Source organism: Drosophila montana, unplaced genomic scaffold, assembly GCF_035044405.1.
Source record: "Drosophila montana isolate Dmon_TW-CO22-7 unplaced genomic scaffold, ASM3504440v1 contig_402_1, whole genome shotgun sequence".
In the NCBI taxonomy this organism is placed as follows: domain Eukaryota; kingdom Metazoa; phylum Arthropoda; class Insecta; order Diptera; family Drosophilidae; genus Drosophila; species Drosophila montana.
The window spans coordinates 4,689,332-4,706,221 of NW_026998739.1; the positions used below are offsets into that span (position 1 = coordinate 4,689,332).

The 16,890-nt window shown below is 39.4% G+C and overlaps 2 protein-coding genes and 1 non-coding gene across 3 annotated transcripts; 2 read left to right on the forward strand and 1 right to left on the reverse strand.

Moving 5' to 3' along the window:
* The first annotated feature begins 4,348 nt into the window (after positions 1-4,348).
* On the forward strand, positions 4,349-8,495 carry GluRIIA (Glutamate receptor IIA). The gene is made up of 12 exons (XM_064698127.1): positions 4,349-4,614; positions 4,681-4,830; positions 4,907-4,969; positions 5,067-5,273; positions 5,439-5,656; positions 5,713-5,862; positions 5,929-6,371; positions 6,428-6,605; positions 6,672-6,895; positions 6,954-7,091; positions 7,147-7,577; positions 7,994-8,495. Exons 1-12 carry the CDS (start codon positions 4,524-4,526, stop codon positions 8,425-8,427), a joined length of 2,727 nt encoding a protein of 908 aa, XP_064554197.1. The 5' UTR covers positions 4,349-4,523; the 3' UTR covers positions 8,428-8,495.
* Positions 8,496-9,124: 629 nt separating this feature from the next.
* Positions 9,125-14,141, forward strand: GluRIIB (Glutamate receptor IIB). The gene is made up of 13 exons (XM_064697576.1): positions 9,125-9,224; positions 9,294-9,440; positions 9,497-9,559; positions 10,139-10,348; positions 11,275-11,486; positions 11,549-11,707; positions 11,776-11,934; positions 12,028-12,308; positions 12,366-12,555; positions 12,630-12,991; positions 13,049-13,479; positions 13,561-13,820; positions 13,881-14,141. The coding sequence occupies exons 1-13, from the start codon at positions 9,140-9,142 to the stop codon at positions 14,064-14,066; spliced, it is 2,745 nt and encodes a 914-aa protein (XP_064553646.1). The 5' UTR covers positions 9,125-9,139; the 3' UTR covers positions 14,067-14,141.
* A 1,467-nt stretch (positions 14,142-15,608) lies between these two features.
* LOC135439536 (U4 spliceosomal RNA) lies at positions 15,609-15,746 on the reverse strand. Its single transcript, XR_010438071.1, has one exon. It is a non-coding gene; the product is annotated as a U4 spliceosomal RNA (small nuclear RNA).
* Positions 15,747-16,890: the final 1,144 nt, after the last annotated feature.

Below are 16,890 nucleotides of genomic sequence, written 5' to 3' on the forward strand. Positions count from 1 at the left end.
AATATCACCTTTCACAGCCAGCTTAATATTCTTTGGGTTATAGAGGTAAATGCCAAGTTGAGTGATCGCAACCACCCAAATAATCTTGCCACCAACCTTTTGGACAACAGCTCAACAACGAGGCGGATCAAAAGGAAACACTCTTTTGAGCTCCCCCAAAGAGTAGATGTCTAACTCCACACCTTCCACTGCCCCCCCTATACTAAACAAGCAAGGATACACAAATATAATACAAAAATACTAAACTGCCAACGTACGCAGAACAAATTTAATTATTGCCCAAAAGCGGGTAGATCTTAAATTAAAATAATTATTATGTTAAAACGAGAAAGAAGGGCTATCTTCGGCACGCCGAAGATTCAATACCCTTGCAGACCCAACCTTTTCATAATGCTCATAGTGATTTGCCCGTATTTAAGAAGCACATAGTTAATGCCGAGTATGGCTGAAATTTTTTATACCCTTGCAGAGGGTATTATAATTTTATCGTGAAATGTGTAACGCATAGAAGGAGAAATCTCCGACCCCATAAAGTATATATATTCTTGATCAGTATCAACAGCCGAGTTGATATAGCCATGCCCGTCTGTCTGTTTCTATGCGAACTAGTCTCTCAGTTTTCAAGCTATCTTTATGAAACTTTGCAGAAGCCCCTTTTTTTTGTTGCACGCAGTACATATTTCAAGACCAGCTGGATCGGACCACTATATCATATAGCTGCCATAGGAACGATCGGTCGAAAAGTAGGTTCTTGTATGAAAAACATTTTTGTTTATAAAGATATCTTGACTAAACTCGGTATTTATTAGTTTTACTACGCTCCCCATATATATGCAAAATCCTATTAAGATCGGACAAACATATCATATAGCTGCCATAGGAACGATCGGTCGAAAATTAAGTTTTTGTATGGAACATTTTTATGTTTTTCAAGATATCTTGACCAAACTCGGTATTTATTAGTTTTACTACGCTCCCCATATATTTGCAAAATCCTATTAAGACCGGACAACTATATCATATAGCTGCCATAGGAACGATCGGTCGAAAATTAAGTTGTTGTATGAAAAACTTTTATGTTTTTAAAGTTTTTTTTGTCTGTGCTTCTTAGATTATGAGTCATCAGTGGCATGATAATTCACATCGGAGTAATATAAGTTATTTTTGTTTTTGGTACAAGTGGTTGATATTGAATGTGTTCAGAAAAGAGGCTAAAAATGATACGTTTTCAGCAACCAAGGTGCGTTTAAGTTAAATATTCGCAAACGTTTGTGAAAATTCAGATTTTGTACTTATATTACAGCTGAATAATTTAATTGCAATACAAAAGATCGGTATTAATTATGTTTCTTATGGCCTCTGCCCACTGAACACATTTCTGAAAATATCACATTTTTGCAAAATGTGTAAAATGGGGCCTGTACGTTTCCCCATAAGAAAACACATTTCACACATTTTTCAAAAATGTCACATTTTTTAAAAATGTGTAAATTCGCCCCGAACATTTCGTGTATTTTGCGATGATTAATCGAGATTTCTATCGATGTTGTGAAAAATGTAAACATAAACCAGCTGATATTGCAACGAAGGCAAGCGGTAACTTTAAATTATAATTTTAAATTTTAATCCCACAGTTTTTAACATTTAAAGTTGGCCAAATCCCGCAAAGGGTCTATTAAACGGAGCCCCTACTTCGGGGCCGTATTATTTGACTTTTGGAAGGAAATCTGTGTAAATTAAAGCAACTCGATCAGCTTTAAAGAAACTTTAAAGAAACAGTACCGGTGGAACACCAATATGTAAAACTTGAAAATGTGGCATTTTTAAGCCCATTGGAGAAAGGCTATTAATCATTTCAAATATGTTTACATTTTATGTTTACATTTTTCACAACATCGATAGAAATCTCGATTAATCATCGCAAAATACACGAAATGTTCGGGGCGAATTTACACATTTTTAAACAATGTTACATTTTTGAAAAATGTGTGAAATGTGTTTTCTTATGGGGAAACGTACAGGCCGCATTTTACACATTTTGCAAAAATGTGACATTTTCAGAAATGTGTTCAGTGGGCAGAGGCTATAAGAAACATAATTAATACCGATCTTTTGTATTGCAATTAAATTATTCAGCTGTTATATAAGTACAAAATCTGAATTTTCACAAACGTTTGCGAATATTTAACTTAAACGCACCTTGGTTGCTGAAAAACGTATCATTTTTAGCCTCTTTTCTGAACACATTCAATATCAACCACTTGTACCAAAAACAAAAATAACTTATATTACTCCGATGTTAATTATCATGCCACTGATGACTCATAATCTAAGAAGCACAGACAAAAAAAACTTTAAAAACATAAAAGTTTTTCATACAACAACTTAATTTTCGACCGATCGTTCCTATGGCAGCTATATGATATAGTTGTCCGGTCTTAATAGGATTTTGCAAATATATGGGGAGCGTAGTAAAACTAATAAATACCGAGTTTGGTCAAGATATCTTGAAAAACATAAAAATGTTCCATACAAAAACTTAATTTTCGACCGATCGTTCCTATGGCAGCTATATGATATGTTTGTCCGATCTTAATAGGATTTTGCATATATATGGGGAGCGTAGTAAAACTAATAAATACCGAGTTTAGTCAAGATATCTTGAAAAACATAAACATTTTCCATACAAAAACTTAATTTTCGACCGATCGTTCCTATGGCAGCTATGTATATGATATAGTTGCCCGATCTTAATAGGATTTTGCATATATATGGGGAGCGTAGTAAAACTAATAAATACCGAGTTTGGTCAAGATATCTTGAAAAACATAAAAATTTTCCATACAAAAACTTAATTTTCGACCGATCGTTCCTATGGCAGCTATGTATATGATATAGTTGCCCGATCTTAATAGAATTTTGCATATATATGGGGAGCGTAGTAAAACTAATAAATACCGAGTTTGGTCAAGATATCTTGAAAAACATAAAAATGTTCCATACAAAAACTTAATTTTCGACCGATCGTTCCTATGGCAGCTATATGATATAGTGGTCCGATCCAGCTGGTTTTGATATATGAACTGCGTGCAGCAGAAAGAGGGACTTCTGCAAAGTTTCATAAAGATAGCTTTAAAACTGAGAGACTAGTTTGCATAGAAACAGACAGACGGGCAGCCGGACAGATGGACAGCCGGACAGACGGACATGGCTATATCGACTCGGCTGATGATACTGATCCTGGTCGGAGATGTCTCCTTCTATGCGTTACACATTTCACGACAAAATTATAATACCCTCTGCAAGGGTATAAAAACAACCACACAGTAAAACAGGTAGGCGGATATAACTCAGTCGATTCAGCTTGCCGTCCTAATCAAGAATATATATACTTTATGGGGTCAAAAGTGATTCCTTCCTTGATTATCATTTTAAAATTAAATTCCTTGGGACAATTTTTATTGGGGCATCTCAATTGAAAATCGGTGACTTAAAATTCGCTGCAAAGCATGCACTCTCAATTTTTTAATTCGCCGCCTCTAAATGTCTGTGCTCTTTTTTGGATGTAAGGCGCGTAACTATATACATATATATTCTATATATATATTCAAGATCCTTAAAATAAATGATGGTATCATGTATATATCACTGCACTATTCTAGCCACCTACAGCCACCAGCGTAACAATAGTTTATAAAATCATTTTCTTATCCTATCCTATTTAAAACAAATACCAACCTTGTGTGCACATCTAAATGAGGATCTCATTTTGACCCACTCTTTCGCTCGCACTAGCTTTATCTCTGTCTTGTGTACATTTTGTTTGTATTATTTAATGGAAATCCGTCAAAATTAAACTTGAAAACATCAAAAGCGCGATCTCAGACAAATGTCGAGATCAAAAAAGGCTGCCAAGATCGAACAACAGCAAGAGCATCATAATATTTGGCACACAATATGAAAAGCGACTGACAAACATAATTATGGGTGTATACAAAAAAGAAAATCAACAAAAAATAACTAAATAATTAATAAAATTGAGAGCTAAGAATGAAAATGGCAAGGCATGCCAGACGGGATGCCGCCTACGTCATCGAGATGCGCCATAAATATGGCACATGGCACATGGCACCATGACACACGGCACTTCCCCAAGAGCAGCACACTGAGAATTCTCGCATTAATATATAGACCAGCGGAGAATTCGAAAGATTGCCAGTTGGAGAGCGGACACAGTTGGGCCGCGCGGTCAGTGTGCGTGCTTAGCGCTCCAAGACTGGATGCCTGCGGTCGCTTGGAGCAACATCTGAAAATATAATAAAACAATCAACAAAAAAAAATAAATTTTACGTAATTTTGTAGAGGTGTGTGTGTGTGTGCCAGTATTTATATATGTACTTACTACAAATATATAGCTAAAAATTGAACAACGAAATGGCCGCTGCATTTAGAAAATTCAATTAGAGCGCGTTTAAGCATAACATTTGTTGTTGCTTTTTTGTTTGTTTTTTTGTTGGAGAAAAATGCATTTGTATCCAGTTTACATTTATGTGGTGTTATTTTTAAAATATGCCCTCGCCATTGCCGCTGAGGGGCACACGAAAATCACAGTGGGTACGTTTCACTTAACATAAGCAAAACAAGAAAAACAAGAAAATAAACAACAACAATTTATTGTAGGTGCTATTTTCTATGAAAATGAAAAGGAAATCGAAATGAGTTTCGATCAGGCCTTTCGCGAGGTCAATAATTTAAAGTTCTCCGATCTTCAGTTCCTGACGATCAAACGTTATATGCCCACCAACGATAGTTTCCAGCTGCAACAGATCGGTAAGTGCGACCCATTGATTTATTTATTTATTTGTTTACTCAGTACTCTGATATGGGACACATTTTCCGCGTATAGCTTGTGAACTAATTTCTAATGGCGTAGCGGCTATTTTCGGACCAAGTTCAAAGGCAGCTAGTGGTACGTAGTGCTCGTGTTCTGTGCTCATTGATCAACAAATGTGTTGATTGTATTTTGTAATCGCTTCTGTTCTGTTTTTCTTCTTGTTCTCGTTCAGATATTGTTGCGCAAATCGCAAACACGACCGGCATTCCACATATAGAATACGATTGGAAACTCGAGGCTACGCGCCAGGAGCATTTGAATCACCAAATGACGGTTAATGTGGCGCCCTCCTTATCCGCATTGTCGCGTGCCTATTTCGAGATTATCAAAACCAACTACGAGTGGCGCACATTTACGCTAATCTATGAAACGCCAGAGGGTAAGTTTGCGGAGAGGTATTTTCGGTAGAGATTTATATTTGGGTTGGGATCTAGTCAGTAGCTAACCGCTAGCCCAAGTTACATGAGGATCTAAATTATACCATAGTTTACAAGATTACATTATTTTCTTCTGACACGAAATTCATCGTTTGTTTATTTTTCAGGGCTCGCTCGCTTACAAGATCTTATGAACATACACGCCCTGAACACGGACTATCTCAAGTTGCGCAATCTGGCCGATTATGCAGAGGATTATCGCGTCTTATGGAAGGAGGCAGATGAAACATTTCATGAACATCGCATTATTTTGGACTGTGAGCCAAAATCGTTAAAGGAACTGCTGAAAATCTCCGTTGATTTCAAGCTTCAAGGCCCATTTCGAGTAAGTATTTAAAGTTTTCTGCTATTGCAGCGAGTCTAAAGAATCTTAACTTACAGAATTGGTTTCTCACCCATCTGGATACGCACAGTTCGGGCTTGAAGGATATTTATAATGAAGACTTCAAGGCGAACATAACATCGGTACGCTTGAAAATTGTCGATCCCAATCCCTATGAGCGCAAGAAAACGCGCATCACCAAAGTGGATGTGAGTAGCGCCTATAAAAATGAAGACTTGCGTTTCACCTTACCAAATATTTTCTTAACTGTGTAGCAAATACTTGGCAGCCAAATGATGTTGCCCGTTCTTATCTATGATGCGGTGGTGCTGTTCGCCAATTCGGCGCGCAATGTGATCGCTTCCATGGAACAGTTTTATCCGCCCAACAGCCACTGTGGCCTGGGCTACGGCAATGCCTGGATAATGGGAGGCTATATAGTGCAAGAAATGAAAACCATATCGGAGGATGATGTTGAGCCGCATTTCAAAACCGAGAACATGAAAATTAATGAGTATGGACAGCGTACACATTTCAATCTGGAGATCTATAAGCCCACGGTTAATGAACCGTTGATGGTCTGGACGCCAGATAATGGCATTAAAATACGTCGACTGAATCCGGAGCTGGAAAGCTCGGCAGCCACGCCGGATTTCTCGGTGCAGCGCAAGGTCTACACGGTGGTGACACATCATGAGGAGCCGTACTTTATGATGAAGTAGGTTTAACTGGCATATTTTTTAATAAACATTAACTATTTGGTCTTATTTGCAGGGAAGATCACGAGAACTATAGGGGACAGGAAAAGTATGAGGGCTATGCCGTCGATCTGATTAGAAAGCTGTCCGAGCTGATGGAGTTCGATTATGAGTTCATGATTGTCAATGGCAACGGCAAATACAATCCCGAGACCAAGCAATGGGATGGCATTATACGCAAGCTCATAGATCATGTGAGTTGCGTTTTCTTTAACCTGATTCTCTTAGTTTTTATTCTATGATATATTTGTATGCTATAGCATGCCCAAATTGGAGTCTGTGACCTGACGATTACCCAGCTGCGCCGTTCGGCAGTGGATTTTACGGTGCCCTTTATGCAGCTGGGCATTAGCATATTACATTACAAGAGTCCGCCGGAACAGAAGAATCCATTTGCTTTCTTGGAGCCCTTTGCACCAGAGGTCTGGATCTATATGATTTTTGCGCAGCTCGTGATGACGTTGGCCTTTGTGCTGATTGCCAGGTGAGCTGTGATGCTGTTGACTCTCTATCTGATTTTAATTGAAATAACTTTTACTCAGACTCTCCTATCGCGAGTGGATGCCGCCAAATCCGGCTATTGTCGATCCAGATGAGCTGGAGAATATATGGAATGTGAATAACAGCTGCTGGCTTATGGTGGGCTCCATTATGCAACAGGGCTGCGATATATTGCCCAGGTTTGACAGGCAGGAAAAGAGTTCGACACAAATTTAAAACTCTTGTGCATTCCAGGGGTCCACACATGCGCATTTTAACTGGCATGTGGTGGTTCTTCGCACTAATGATGCTCAGCACTTATACAGCAAATTTGGCTGCCTTTTTGACCAGCAACAAGTGGCAGAGCACCATCAAGAGCTTGCAGGATCTGATTGAACAGGATGAGGTCAAGTTTGGCAGCATGCGCGGCGGCAGCACCTCGTTATTCTTCTCCGAATCGAATGACACGGACTATCAGCGTGCCTGGAATCAAATGAAAGGCTTCAATCCCTCTGCATTTACCAGCAACAACAAGGAGGGCGTCGATCGTGTACGCAAGGAGAAGGGCAACTTTGCCTTCCTCATGGAAACCACCAGCATGACCTACAACATTGAACGCCACTGCGATTTACGACAGATTGGCGGGCAAATTGGTGAAAAGCATTACGGCCTGGCCGTGCCATTGGGTAAGCTAAGAGCTTATGAGTTGTATTAGCTAAAAGAGAATATGTTAGTTAGTCTGTGTACCCTGTTGCTAATGTATGTAAGAGGCAAAAGTAGAGATCTCCGACCATGTATATATATTCTTGATCAGCTTCAACAGCCGAGTCGATCTAGTCGATCTTTAAACGTAGGTCCCTCGCAGATCAAAAATGTATTAAATCCTCGATATCTTTTCCTTGAGATCGATAAAAATCTGTATCGAAAATCAGTTTTTTGATCATAACTCGAAGCTTATAGAAGCTAGAGAGACCATTTCCAGAATATTTCTTTTCATCTTCTTTTGTTGAATATATATTAAATATATTTATATATTTAAGTCTCCTGATGGTACTCTCATCTAATACCGATCTATATTATATGCATATATGTTCTTTTTCAGGCGCCGACTATCGCACCAATTTGAGCGTGTCGATTCTGCAGCTCAGCGAGAAGGGTGAGCTCTATAAGCTGAAGAACAAATGGTGGAAGAATCACAATGTGACCTGTGAATCATTTCACGAGGTAGATGGCGATGAGCTGTCCATTATAGAGCTGGGCGGTGTGTTTCTGGTACTGGTTGGTGGACTACTAACTGGCGTCATTTTGGGCATCTTTGAGTTTCTGTGGAATGTGCAGAATGTGGCCGTGGAAGAGCGTGTCACGCCCTGGCAGGCCTTAAAGGCCGAGCTGATGTTTGCCCTAAAGTTTTGGGTGCGCAAGAAGCCGATGCGCATATCGAGCAGTAACAGCAGCGGCGGTGACAAATCCTCCAGACGCTCCTCGGCGTCCCGGCGCAGTTCCAAGGAGAAGACACGCAGCAAGACGGCCAGTTAGTGAATAAGTTGGAGAATTTAGTTAAGTTTCTGAATTGCACTCGAGTTGAATAAACCATTTCGTTTTCTTGAGAAATTCAGGCAAGATTTAGTAATGATTGTCTAGCGCATATCGCTTAGTATATATATATATGAATATATATATAGAAATTCTAGAGGGTGTTTTTTTTTTATTGGTGACCATATTTTTTTCATTTCTGATTTTTTACACACCCTACACAATTTGCTGCGTGGGCTTTTGGCACGCACTAGTTGTGTTCACATTTGCCTGCCATTTACTTGGCTCATTTCCAGCTGCAGCTCATGCCACAGTCGACATGGTCTAGAGTGTGAGGCGACTTGTCCATAAAACAAATGGCTCTTGGGCCTCCGCTGCCACCCGTTTCTGCCCAAGAGATGGCTGCTAAAATAAGCAGCACTCTCCCGGCGATCGCGGTGGTTGCTTCTTTCCAAAAAAACACTTGCCTCAGTGCGTCGTGAGCAGCGCCCCCGACCAGGTCCCAGTTGGCATCAATAGGCTTCTCCTGGTGCTGTCGTCATCGCATGGAATCTTTTTTACGCATCATTTTTTTCTGTCTTTCTTAAATTGGATACTTATATATGGATAAAGTGAATTGTGAAGTGTTTTTTGTGCATCGCATTATATAAACGCCAAAAATAATAACTATGAACGTATTTAAAGTTTAAAATTAATTGAGCTTAGCTTTTAAGAAATGTTCTCACTAAAGTTCCTAGTTTTGGCCGCACTCGTCGCAGGCAGCGGCGCGAATAATGATAATGGATTGGTGATTAAAATAGGTAATATCCAAATTTCATTATTAAAATCTTAATATTTTTATAGTAATACTCTCTCTATATAATTTGTAGGCGCCATTTTCTTTGATACTGAAATGGATCTGGCCGAGGCTTTTGATGCAGCTGTGGAGGAGGTAAATGCTTTGACAACAGACCTGAAACTGGAACCCATCAAGCACTATGTAACTGTGGATGATAGCATTGTGCTGCAGGATTTATGTGAGCATAATGAGCACACTTTATCAGATCATTGTGATATACCATATTTTTGTCAGCTTGTGACTTGATTGGAAATGGTGTCGCTGCTATTTTGGGACCAAGTTCAAAGACAACCAGCGGTAAGTTTACTTTTTAACATTGTTGTGCCTGGCCAGCGGCTAAAAGTTAAATTATTTTTAAACAAAATCGGCGTCATAAAATTATGTCTAGGCGGCTGTTAATGTTGTCGTTGTCCGCTAGACCGGAGCACATGTCTAAAAAAAAAAACAGAGAGAGAGAAACAGAGAACGAGAGAGAGAGAGAGAAACACGACATTGTGAGCGAACGAGGGAGAGCAATTTTTGGGAGAGCTGCCTGCTATAGTTTCTCAAAATATGCCCACTAGCCTCGTTAATGATTTTTGATGTTTCTCGTTAAATTGGCCAAACAAACATTAGATCCAAATATTTTTGCAGTAAATAAACGAACGCATATACTATGCACGCTACCAAATGGGACACTTTCGAGTGGTTTTTTGGCCTGTTGCCAAATAAATATGTTCGTTTATTTCATTGCGTTTATTTTGCTCGGCACTTTCATTGTGTGTTTTGTTAGTTCGCCAAGCTGTTCTATACAAAAATATACACAATGAGTCGTGAGTTGATATTTGTGTAGCAACAAACTATTGATTACCCTTTCTTTTACACAAAAACTAATAGATATTGTTGAGGTCCTGTGCAACATGACGGGCATTCCACATCTCCAGTTCGACTGGCATCCACAACAATCCCCACGTGAGCGTCTCAATCATCAGTTGACTATCAATGTGGCGCCCTCGGAACTGATAATCTCCATGGCCCTATCTGATATATTGCGCAGCAAGGCCTTTGATTGGAAGTCCTTTACTATTGCCTATGAACGGGATACGCGTAAGTAAATAAAATAATGTTGTCTGCAGAGAAGCTTAAGAATAAGCTATAAAGCTGCAATAATATAAATTAATTAATTAATAATAATTACCTGGAGAACTGGCCTTCGAGTTGAGTAACCTGCATAATATAATATGAAAAACTATATGCTAGAGACCTTAACATTTATAATTACAAGTTATTTTAAGTATACTTATGTTACCATTAATATCATTATCATTATCATTATCATTATCATTATCATTATCATTATCATTATCATTATCATTATCATTATCATTATCATTATCATTATCATTATCATTATCATTATCATTATCATTATCATTATCATTATCATTATCATTATCATTATCATTATCATTATCATTATCATTATCATTATCATTATCATTATCATTATCATTATCATTATCATTATCATTATCATTATCATTATCATTATCATTATCATTATCATTATCATTATCATTATCATTATCATTATCATTATCATTAGCATTATCATTATCATTATCATTATCATTAGCATTATCATTATCATTATCATTATCATTATCATTATCATTATCATTATCATTATCGTAATTATTTTATTGTTATTATTATCATTAATTATTTGGTTTTGAGCTCCTCAATAAACCTTGCTCGATTGTCTGTCTTCCGATTCCATTTAATAGTTTACAATTGCCTTTACAAATGCCTTAAATATGGGTTCCTTATCCTGTATCTATTTTTACCTTTTATTTACATTAGTTTTTTAATACTTTATTCTCTTACTCTTGGGGTAACTTATATAATTCCTACTTAATGTGAATGATATATTATAATTTAAATTGTTTTATTTTCTTGTATACATCATATTTTACTGAATCGAAAAAGTCTTATAATAATTAAAGCGTTATTCTGTTTTTTGTCATTTACAGATCTTGCCCGATTGCAGCACATTTTCGCTTGGAAGCAGCTACACAAAACCGGCATTAAGCTCCAGGAGTTTCAACGTGGCGATGATTATCGAATACTTTGGAAACGCATCAACAATGCGCGTGAGAAATTCGTGCTGCTTGACTGCCCCTCCGATATATTGGCGGATGTGATCAATGCCTCGATCAGTTTCAATATGACCGGCTCCTTTAATGTGTGTAACTATATTGTATTATCTGAAAAGCAATTTTATTAGGTTTTCCTATTTATATGCAGAATCTATTCCTAACCAATTTGGATACGCATGTCAGCGGTATTGATCGCTTCTACTCAAGTAAATTCACAGTTGCCGTTGCAGCTGTGAGGATTCGTTCCTATATTCCTCCACCCGTTCATGATGAGATTGATGTGTTTGACAATGAAGCCGACGATCGGGTAGGTTCATATTGATTAATCATTAAATAATAATAAAACTAACAATTTGTAATAAATTCCTACAACAGTTTGCCTCGTTGAGCACTCAGCTCGTCTACGATGCGGTGGTTCTGTTCTACAATGCTGTTCTACAATTAAGTCAGCATACCGGTTTCTACACACCACAGTTTAGCTGTGGGCGTGGCTTTTGGCAGCCCGGCCCACATTTAGTGCAACAAATGAAGCAGGTATGATTTGTGTTCATTTAAAAGGAATTTTTCCATTGTGAGAATTAGCAGTAAAAATCGTTCTATATATCCTTTGTATCATCTGTATTAAAGCTCACACCGAAGCAAATCAAGCCGCCGTATAAAACACAGCGACTGCAATTAACCCCGGATGGCCAGCGCGAGGACTTCAATTTGGAGGTCTACAATCCGATCATCGACCGTGTGACGCACATCTGGAACAAGGATTTTCAGCTGGTGGACATTGACAAGATCAGAGAGAACTCATCGCAGGCATTGAAACAGCGACGCCTTGAGAACAAGGAGGACTTTTCGCAAAAGCCCGTCCGATATACAGTTGCCACACGTGTGGGCAAACCCTATTTCAGCTGGCGGTTAGTACAACTATCATCAAGTTAAACTGTAGCTAAACTAATCGAAGCAATTAAAAGCGAGGAGCCGGAAGGCGTGCATTACGAGGGCAATGAACGTTTCGAGGGCTATGCCGTGGATTTGATCTATAAGCTGGCCGAGGAATGCAAATTTGATTTCAATTTCGAGCCAGTGAGGGATAATAAATATGGCAGCTATGATGCGGCCACCGATGAATGGGACGGCATAATTAGGCAGCTAATTGACAATGTGAGTGTGTGCGTGTGTGTGTGTTTGTGTGTGCATTAAATTAAGATTTAAATCATTTCCTCTTCACCTCGCAGAACGCACAGATTGGCATCTGTGACTTGACCATTACTCAGGCACGCCGTTCGGTTGTGGATTTCACGGTGCCATTTATGCAGCTGGGCATTAGTATCTTGTCGTACAAGCAGCCACCACCACAGGCGGATATTTATGGCTTTCTCAATCCCTACGGTGTGGATGTTTGGCTCTATGTAATGGTTGCCATGCTCATTACTGCGATGGCGCTGATTTTGGCCGGCCGCATGGATTCATACGAGTGGGAGCCACCGGTGCTGAATGAGAATAATGAACAGGAACGTGAAAATATCTGGCACCTGCACAATACCATGTGGCTTGTACTCGGCTCTATACTCAATCAGGGCTGTGATCTGTTGCCCAGGTGTGTAAATGTCTCCATTCGAAGCTTCAATTCTTATCTAAACCATTTGCTTTTTAGGGGTCTTCCCATGCGCCTGCTGACTGCCTTCTGGTGGATTTTCGCGCTGCTCATTTCGCAAACGTACATTGCCAAATTGGCTGCATTTATTACCTCCTCGAAGATGACGGGTAATATTGCCTCATTGCACGACCTGGTCGATCAGAATAAAGTGCAATTTGGCACGATACGAGGCGGTGCGACATCTGTTTATTTTTCGGAATCGAACGATACCGAAAATCGTATGGCCTGGAACAAAATGTTGTCGGTGAAACCGGATGCCTTCACCAAGAATAACGAAGAGGGTGTCGATCGTGTTAAGCTGAGCCGCGGTACCTATGCATTCCTCATGGAAACCACCAATCTGCAATACTATGTGCAACGCAATTGTGAGCTAACACAGATCGGGGAGAGTTTCGGAGAGAAGCATTACGGAATTGCGGTGCCACTGAGTGAGTAAAGAGTTTGCATATTGATAAAGGGTTAGGGCTGTCTTTAATCCAAAAACAAAACCCATTGTGCACCCTATTTAGATGCCAACTTTCGTTCGAATCTAAGTGTGGGCATTCTTAAGTTGAGCGAGCGGGGCGTGCTCTATAATCTGCGCAACAAATGGTTCAATGCGAACGACACGGTTTGTGATAACATGGGCTCGAGCAACGATGATGGTCAGTTCGACATGGATGCTGTCGGCGGCCTATTTGTGGTGCTAATTGTGGGCATATTTGTCTCTTTTCTGATCGGCCTTGCCGAGTTCTTGTGGCGTGTGCATCGCACTGCGGTCAAAGAGAGGGTAAGGACTGTTGCTCGATCTGTCAGTTTTTTTTTTTTGTATATGGAGTGCCTCTTGCAGGTGAAGCCCATGGTGGCATTGAAGGGTGAGCTTAACTTTCTCATACGCGTCTGGCTGAGACGAAAACCGTTGCGCACCTATCGTGAGAGCCGTGACTCCACATCGACGGGCTACTCATCCCTCGGACAAATGTCCAGTACGTCCAGTGTGAAAAAGAAGAAGAAATCAAAGAAGAGATCGGAGTAGAAAGCACTGAACACGCTTGCAACATTCATTCAAATAGCATTTCTAATTGTTTAAATATAATAAAATATTTTTAGGGCACACAAATGTTGGTTTTTATAAGCGCTGCACACTAAAAAGAAAATGATCATTGCTTCCGTTTATGACTAGAACCAAGTTCCTCTCTATATATTTACATTCGTCTGCTTTGCATGAAACTTTCTTTTGGTTTAATCTTTGGTACCCGGTTAAAAATAGTTTGAAATACGGGGCTCAATGCGGTTCGGTTCAAACACAGTTTGCCGTCTTGGTTATTTATGCTTAGTATATTAAACTGGGAATCTGTGATATATGTTTTGTTATGTTCTTGACCTAAACAATAATTTTTTAATTATAGACTATTTTCTATCTCTAAAAAATCCGAATGTAATTAAATTCAAATCAAACCATTTGATGAAGTCGAATAGTCGACCAGGTACTTTAGTGAGGTATAAGACCAACTAATAGTTAAGCCCTACCCAGGGATCAACAAACAAAGCGCGACAAAAAAAAAGTGCTACCTCAGTCAAAGTACCGTATACAAACATTTAAAACACAAAATTTTTGTTATACCCTCAACCCATCAAAAAAATGGGTAAAATGGGTAAAATGTATTTGTGCAAATGTATGTAACAGGCAGAAGGAAGCATGTCCGACCCCATAAAGTATATACATATAGTCTTAATGAGCACCAATAGCCGAGTCGATCTAGCCATGTCCGTCCGTCCGTTCCGATATGCGATAACTTGCCCCGTTTCCAAGTAATTGATTAAAAACGATATCCAAAAAGTGCAACCGCGTGCGAGCGTAAGAGAGCAAGCTTTAGCAATTGAGCTATAAATATAAATGTTTATTACTCAATCTATAATGGCCGATCGCCCATATTCAGCCGTAGTGTGTGTGTGTGTTGCGAGTGAGCAGAGCTTTCGTGCGAGAGCTTTTTCCTAGTCTCACTAACACAAGCATAGCACTAGCCAATAGGAGCACAGCAGGTTCTGGCAAGCCAGTCACTGCCCGTGACAGTGCTGATACAGCTCAGTCACCGTTTCCCCTCCTGTTCACCAAAGTCACTTTTTACGAAAATATTGTTGATTTTTGTAATTAAGTGCAGGTTTCTATTTTTGATTATATTAATTAATAATTAATATTAATGGCGTCCAACAATTCAAACCATCTCTATTCTTCGTCTTCAATTTATAACCGACCGCAAAATGATCGTGATCACCACGACTGCCTGCTCCCTAGGAACGACTACGGTAGCGTCGTCCCTCGCACGTGGCATTGGCTTTCTGGGCCCCTCTACCCCTGCTACGGGTCCGAACCTCCTTGCCCTTTTGAGCAAATCCCCGCCTAAGACTGTAGCCAGGTATCATTTTCTATATTTTCATGAAACTCAGCATTTACGAGCTTCACTGTGCTCACATATCTGTAAGACCGTAAGGCGAGGGTATTGCAAGGGTATTAAATCTTCGGCGTGCCGAAGCTATCCTTTCTTTTTCGTTTTTGTTTGCATTTATTTAAAAATCAGCTCTTTCGAGCCTAAAAAAATTGCCTCAACGTGAGCGTAGCTCACACAGGGCGAGTTATTGGTTAAAGTTTTCAACTAGCAATAATCGCAACTCGGCTGTGACCTCATTGTTTGCGATATTGCCACTGCACAAGGTTGTGCTTTGATCAGTGAAACGCTTAACAGATATGCACGGCGTTTGCTTTAACCGTTTGGGAATTATTGCTGAAAATGAAAAAGCTTTAAGGGTTGCTTGCTAGTTAACTCTAACTAACCCCCCCATTCGAATGATCATAAAAGCCTAACCGGTTTATCAGACCAAGCCCTGACCAGTTCCACTTCCAACAAGCTGCATCAATCGCAGACAATGTCAGCGCACCCTGGTCGCAGTTAAAGTTTAAAACTCTATCAGGGTTTGCCGCACTCGGTAACCCCCCAGCTATTGAATTTTTATGACCTAACAAGCAATTGCTTGTCTTCCACGCAACTTGATGATGACCCTTGCCCGCATCAGACATTCAACTTTGATGGCCTTCAGGAACTACCAAAAAAAAAAAAGAAGGGAGTGGAAAACGGGTAAGAGTCAAGAGTCTGCAGTGCGTTGTGGCCAGATATTTGGATTATGCAAGTTAAGCGGCTTGCCCGCAGTGCGTTCGAAATTGTAAGCTGCTTTAAGGCCAGACCCGGGGCCAACAATTTGCCTTAAAGCCGATGCTTAAAACTTCCCGACGCTTTCACCTTTGCCAATTTGGCGCCTTTTATGGCCTGCTTTTAGCCATCTCTCGATGCCATCAACAAATTGCCCCGTACTTACCAAATGGCCAAAACTCTTTCTATTGTGTTTCGTAATTTAAATGGCCATTTTATGGTGCGGGTCATAAAATGCGCAAATAAGGGTTAATTATGTCGCGCAGTTGACGTTCCAAGTGCCAACAAAAGATGCTCAAAGTGGCAATTGCCTAATAGGAATCTTAATGAGCAGCTACTAAATTCCGTCGGCCGAGTAATATTGCCAACAAATTCGACTCTGTATGAAAATTAAAAAAGAAATTAAATAAAAAAGAAAAAAATACGTTGATATGGATATAATCTAACCTACTTTAAAGGTTTGGTTAGAAATTAAAATGTGGTTACATGAAACTTATTAAAAAGAGCAAGATAAACCTTTTAAATTTCACAAAAATGTATAAAATTAATATAAATATCGTATATACGGAAGTAGCATAGTGGGCTAAACGTGAACTTTGGGGATCGCAACCCCTTGGAAAAAAAGCACATATGAAACTACATAAAATACCATTT

What these genes read in the sequence shown, in the direction of transcription:
- GluRIIA (XM_064698127.1), top strand. Translation starts at nt 4,524, where the DNA reads ATGCATTTGTATCCAGTTTACATTTATGTGGTGTTATTTTTAAAATAT. An exon ending in TTTCCAGCTGCAACAGATCG is followed by an intron (nt 4,831 to 4,906) that starts GTAAGTGCGACC and finishes TTCCGCGTATAG; the next exon opens with CTTGTGAACTAATTTCTAAT. An exon ending in AAGTTCAAAGGCAGCTAGTG is followed by an intron (nt 4,970 to 5,066) that starts GTACGTAGTGCT and finishes GTTCTCGTTCAG; the next exon opens with ATATTGTTGCGCAAATCGCA.
- GluRIIB (XM_064697576.1), top strand. Translation starts at nt 9,140, where the DNA reads ATGTTCTCACTAAAGTTCCTAGTTTTGGCCGCACTCGTCGCAGGCAGC. An exon ending in TGCCTATGAACGGGATACGC is followed by an intron (nt 10,349 to 11,274) that starts GTAAGTAAATAA and finishes TGTCATTTACAG; the next exon opens with ATCTTGCCCGATTGCAGCAC. An exon ending in AAACCCTATTTCAGCTGGCG is followed by an intron (nt 12,309 to 12,365) that starts GTTAGTACAACT and finishes AGCAATTAAAAG; the next exon opens with CGAGGAGCCGGAAGGCGTGC.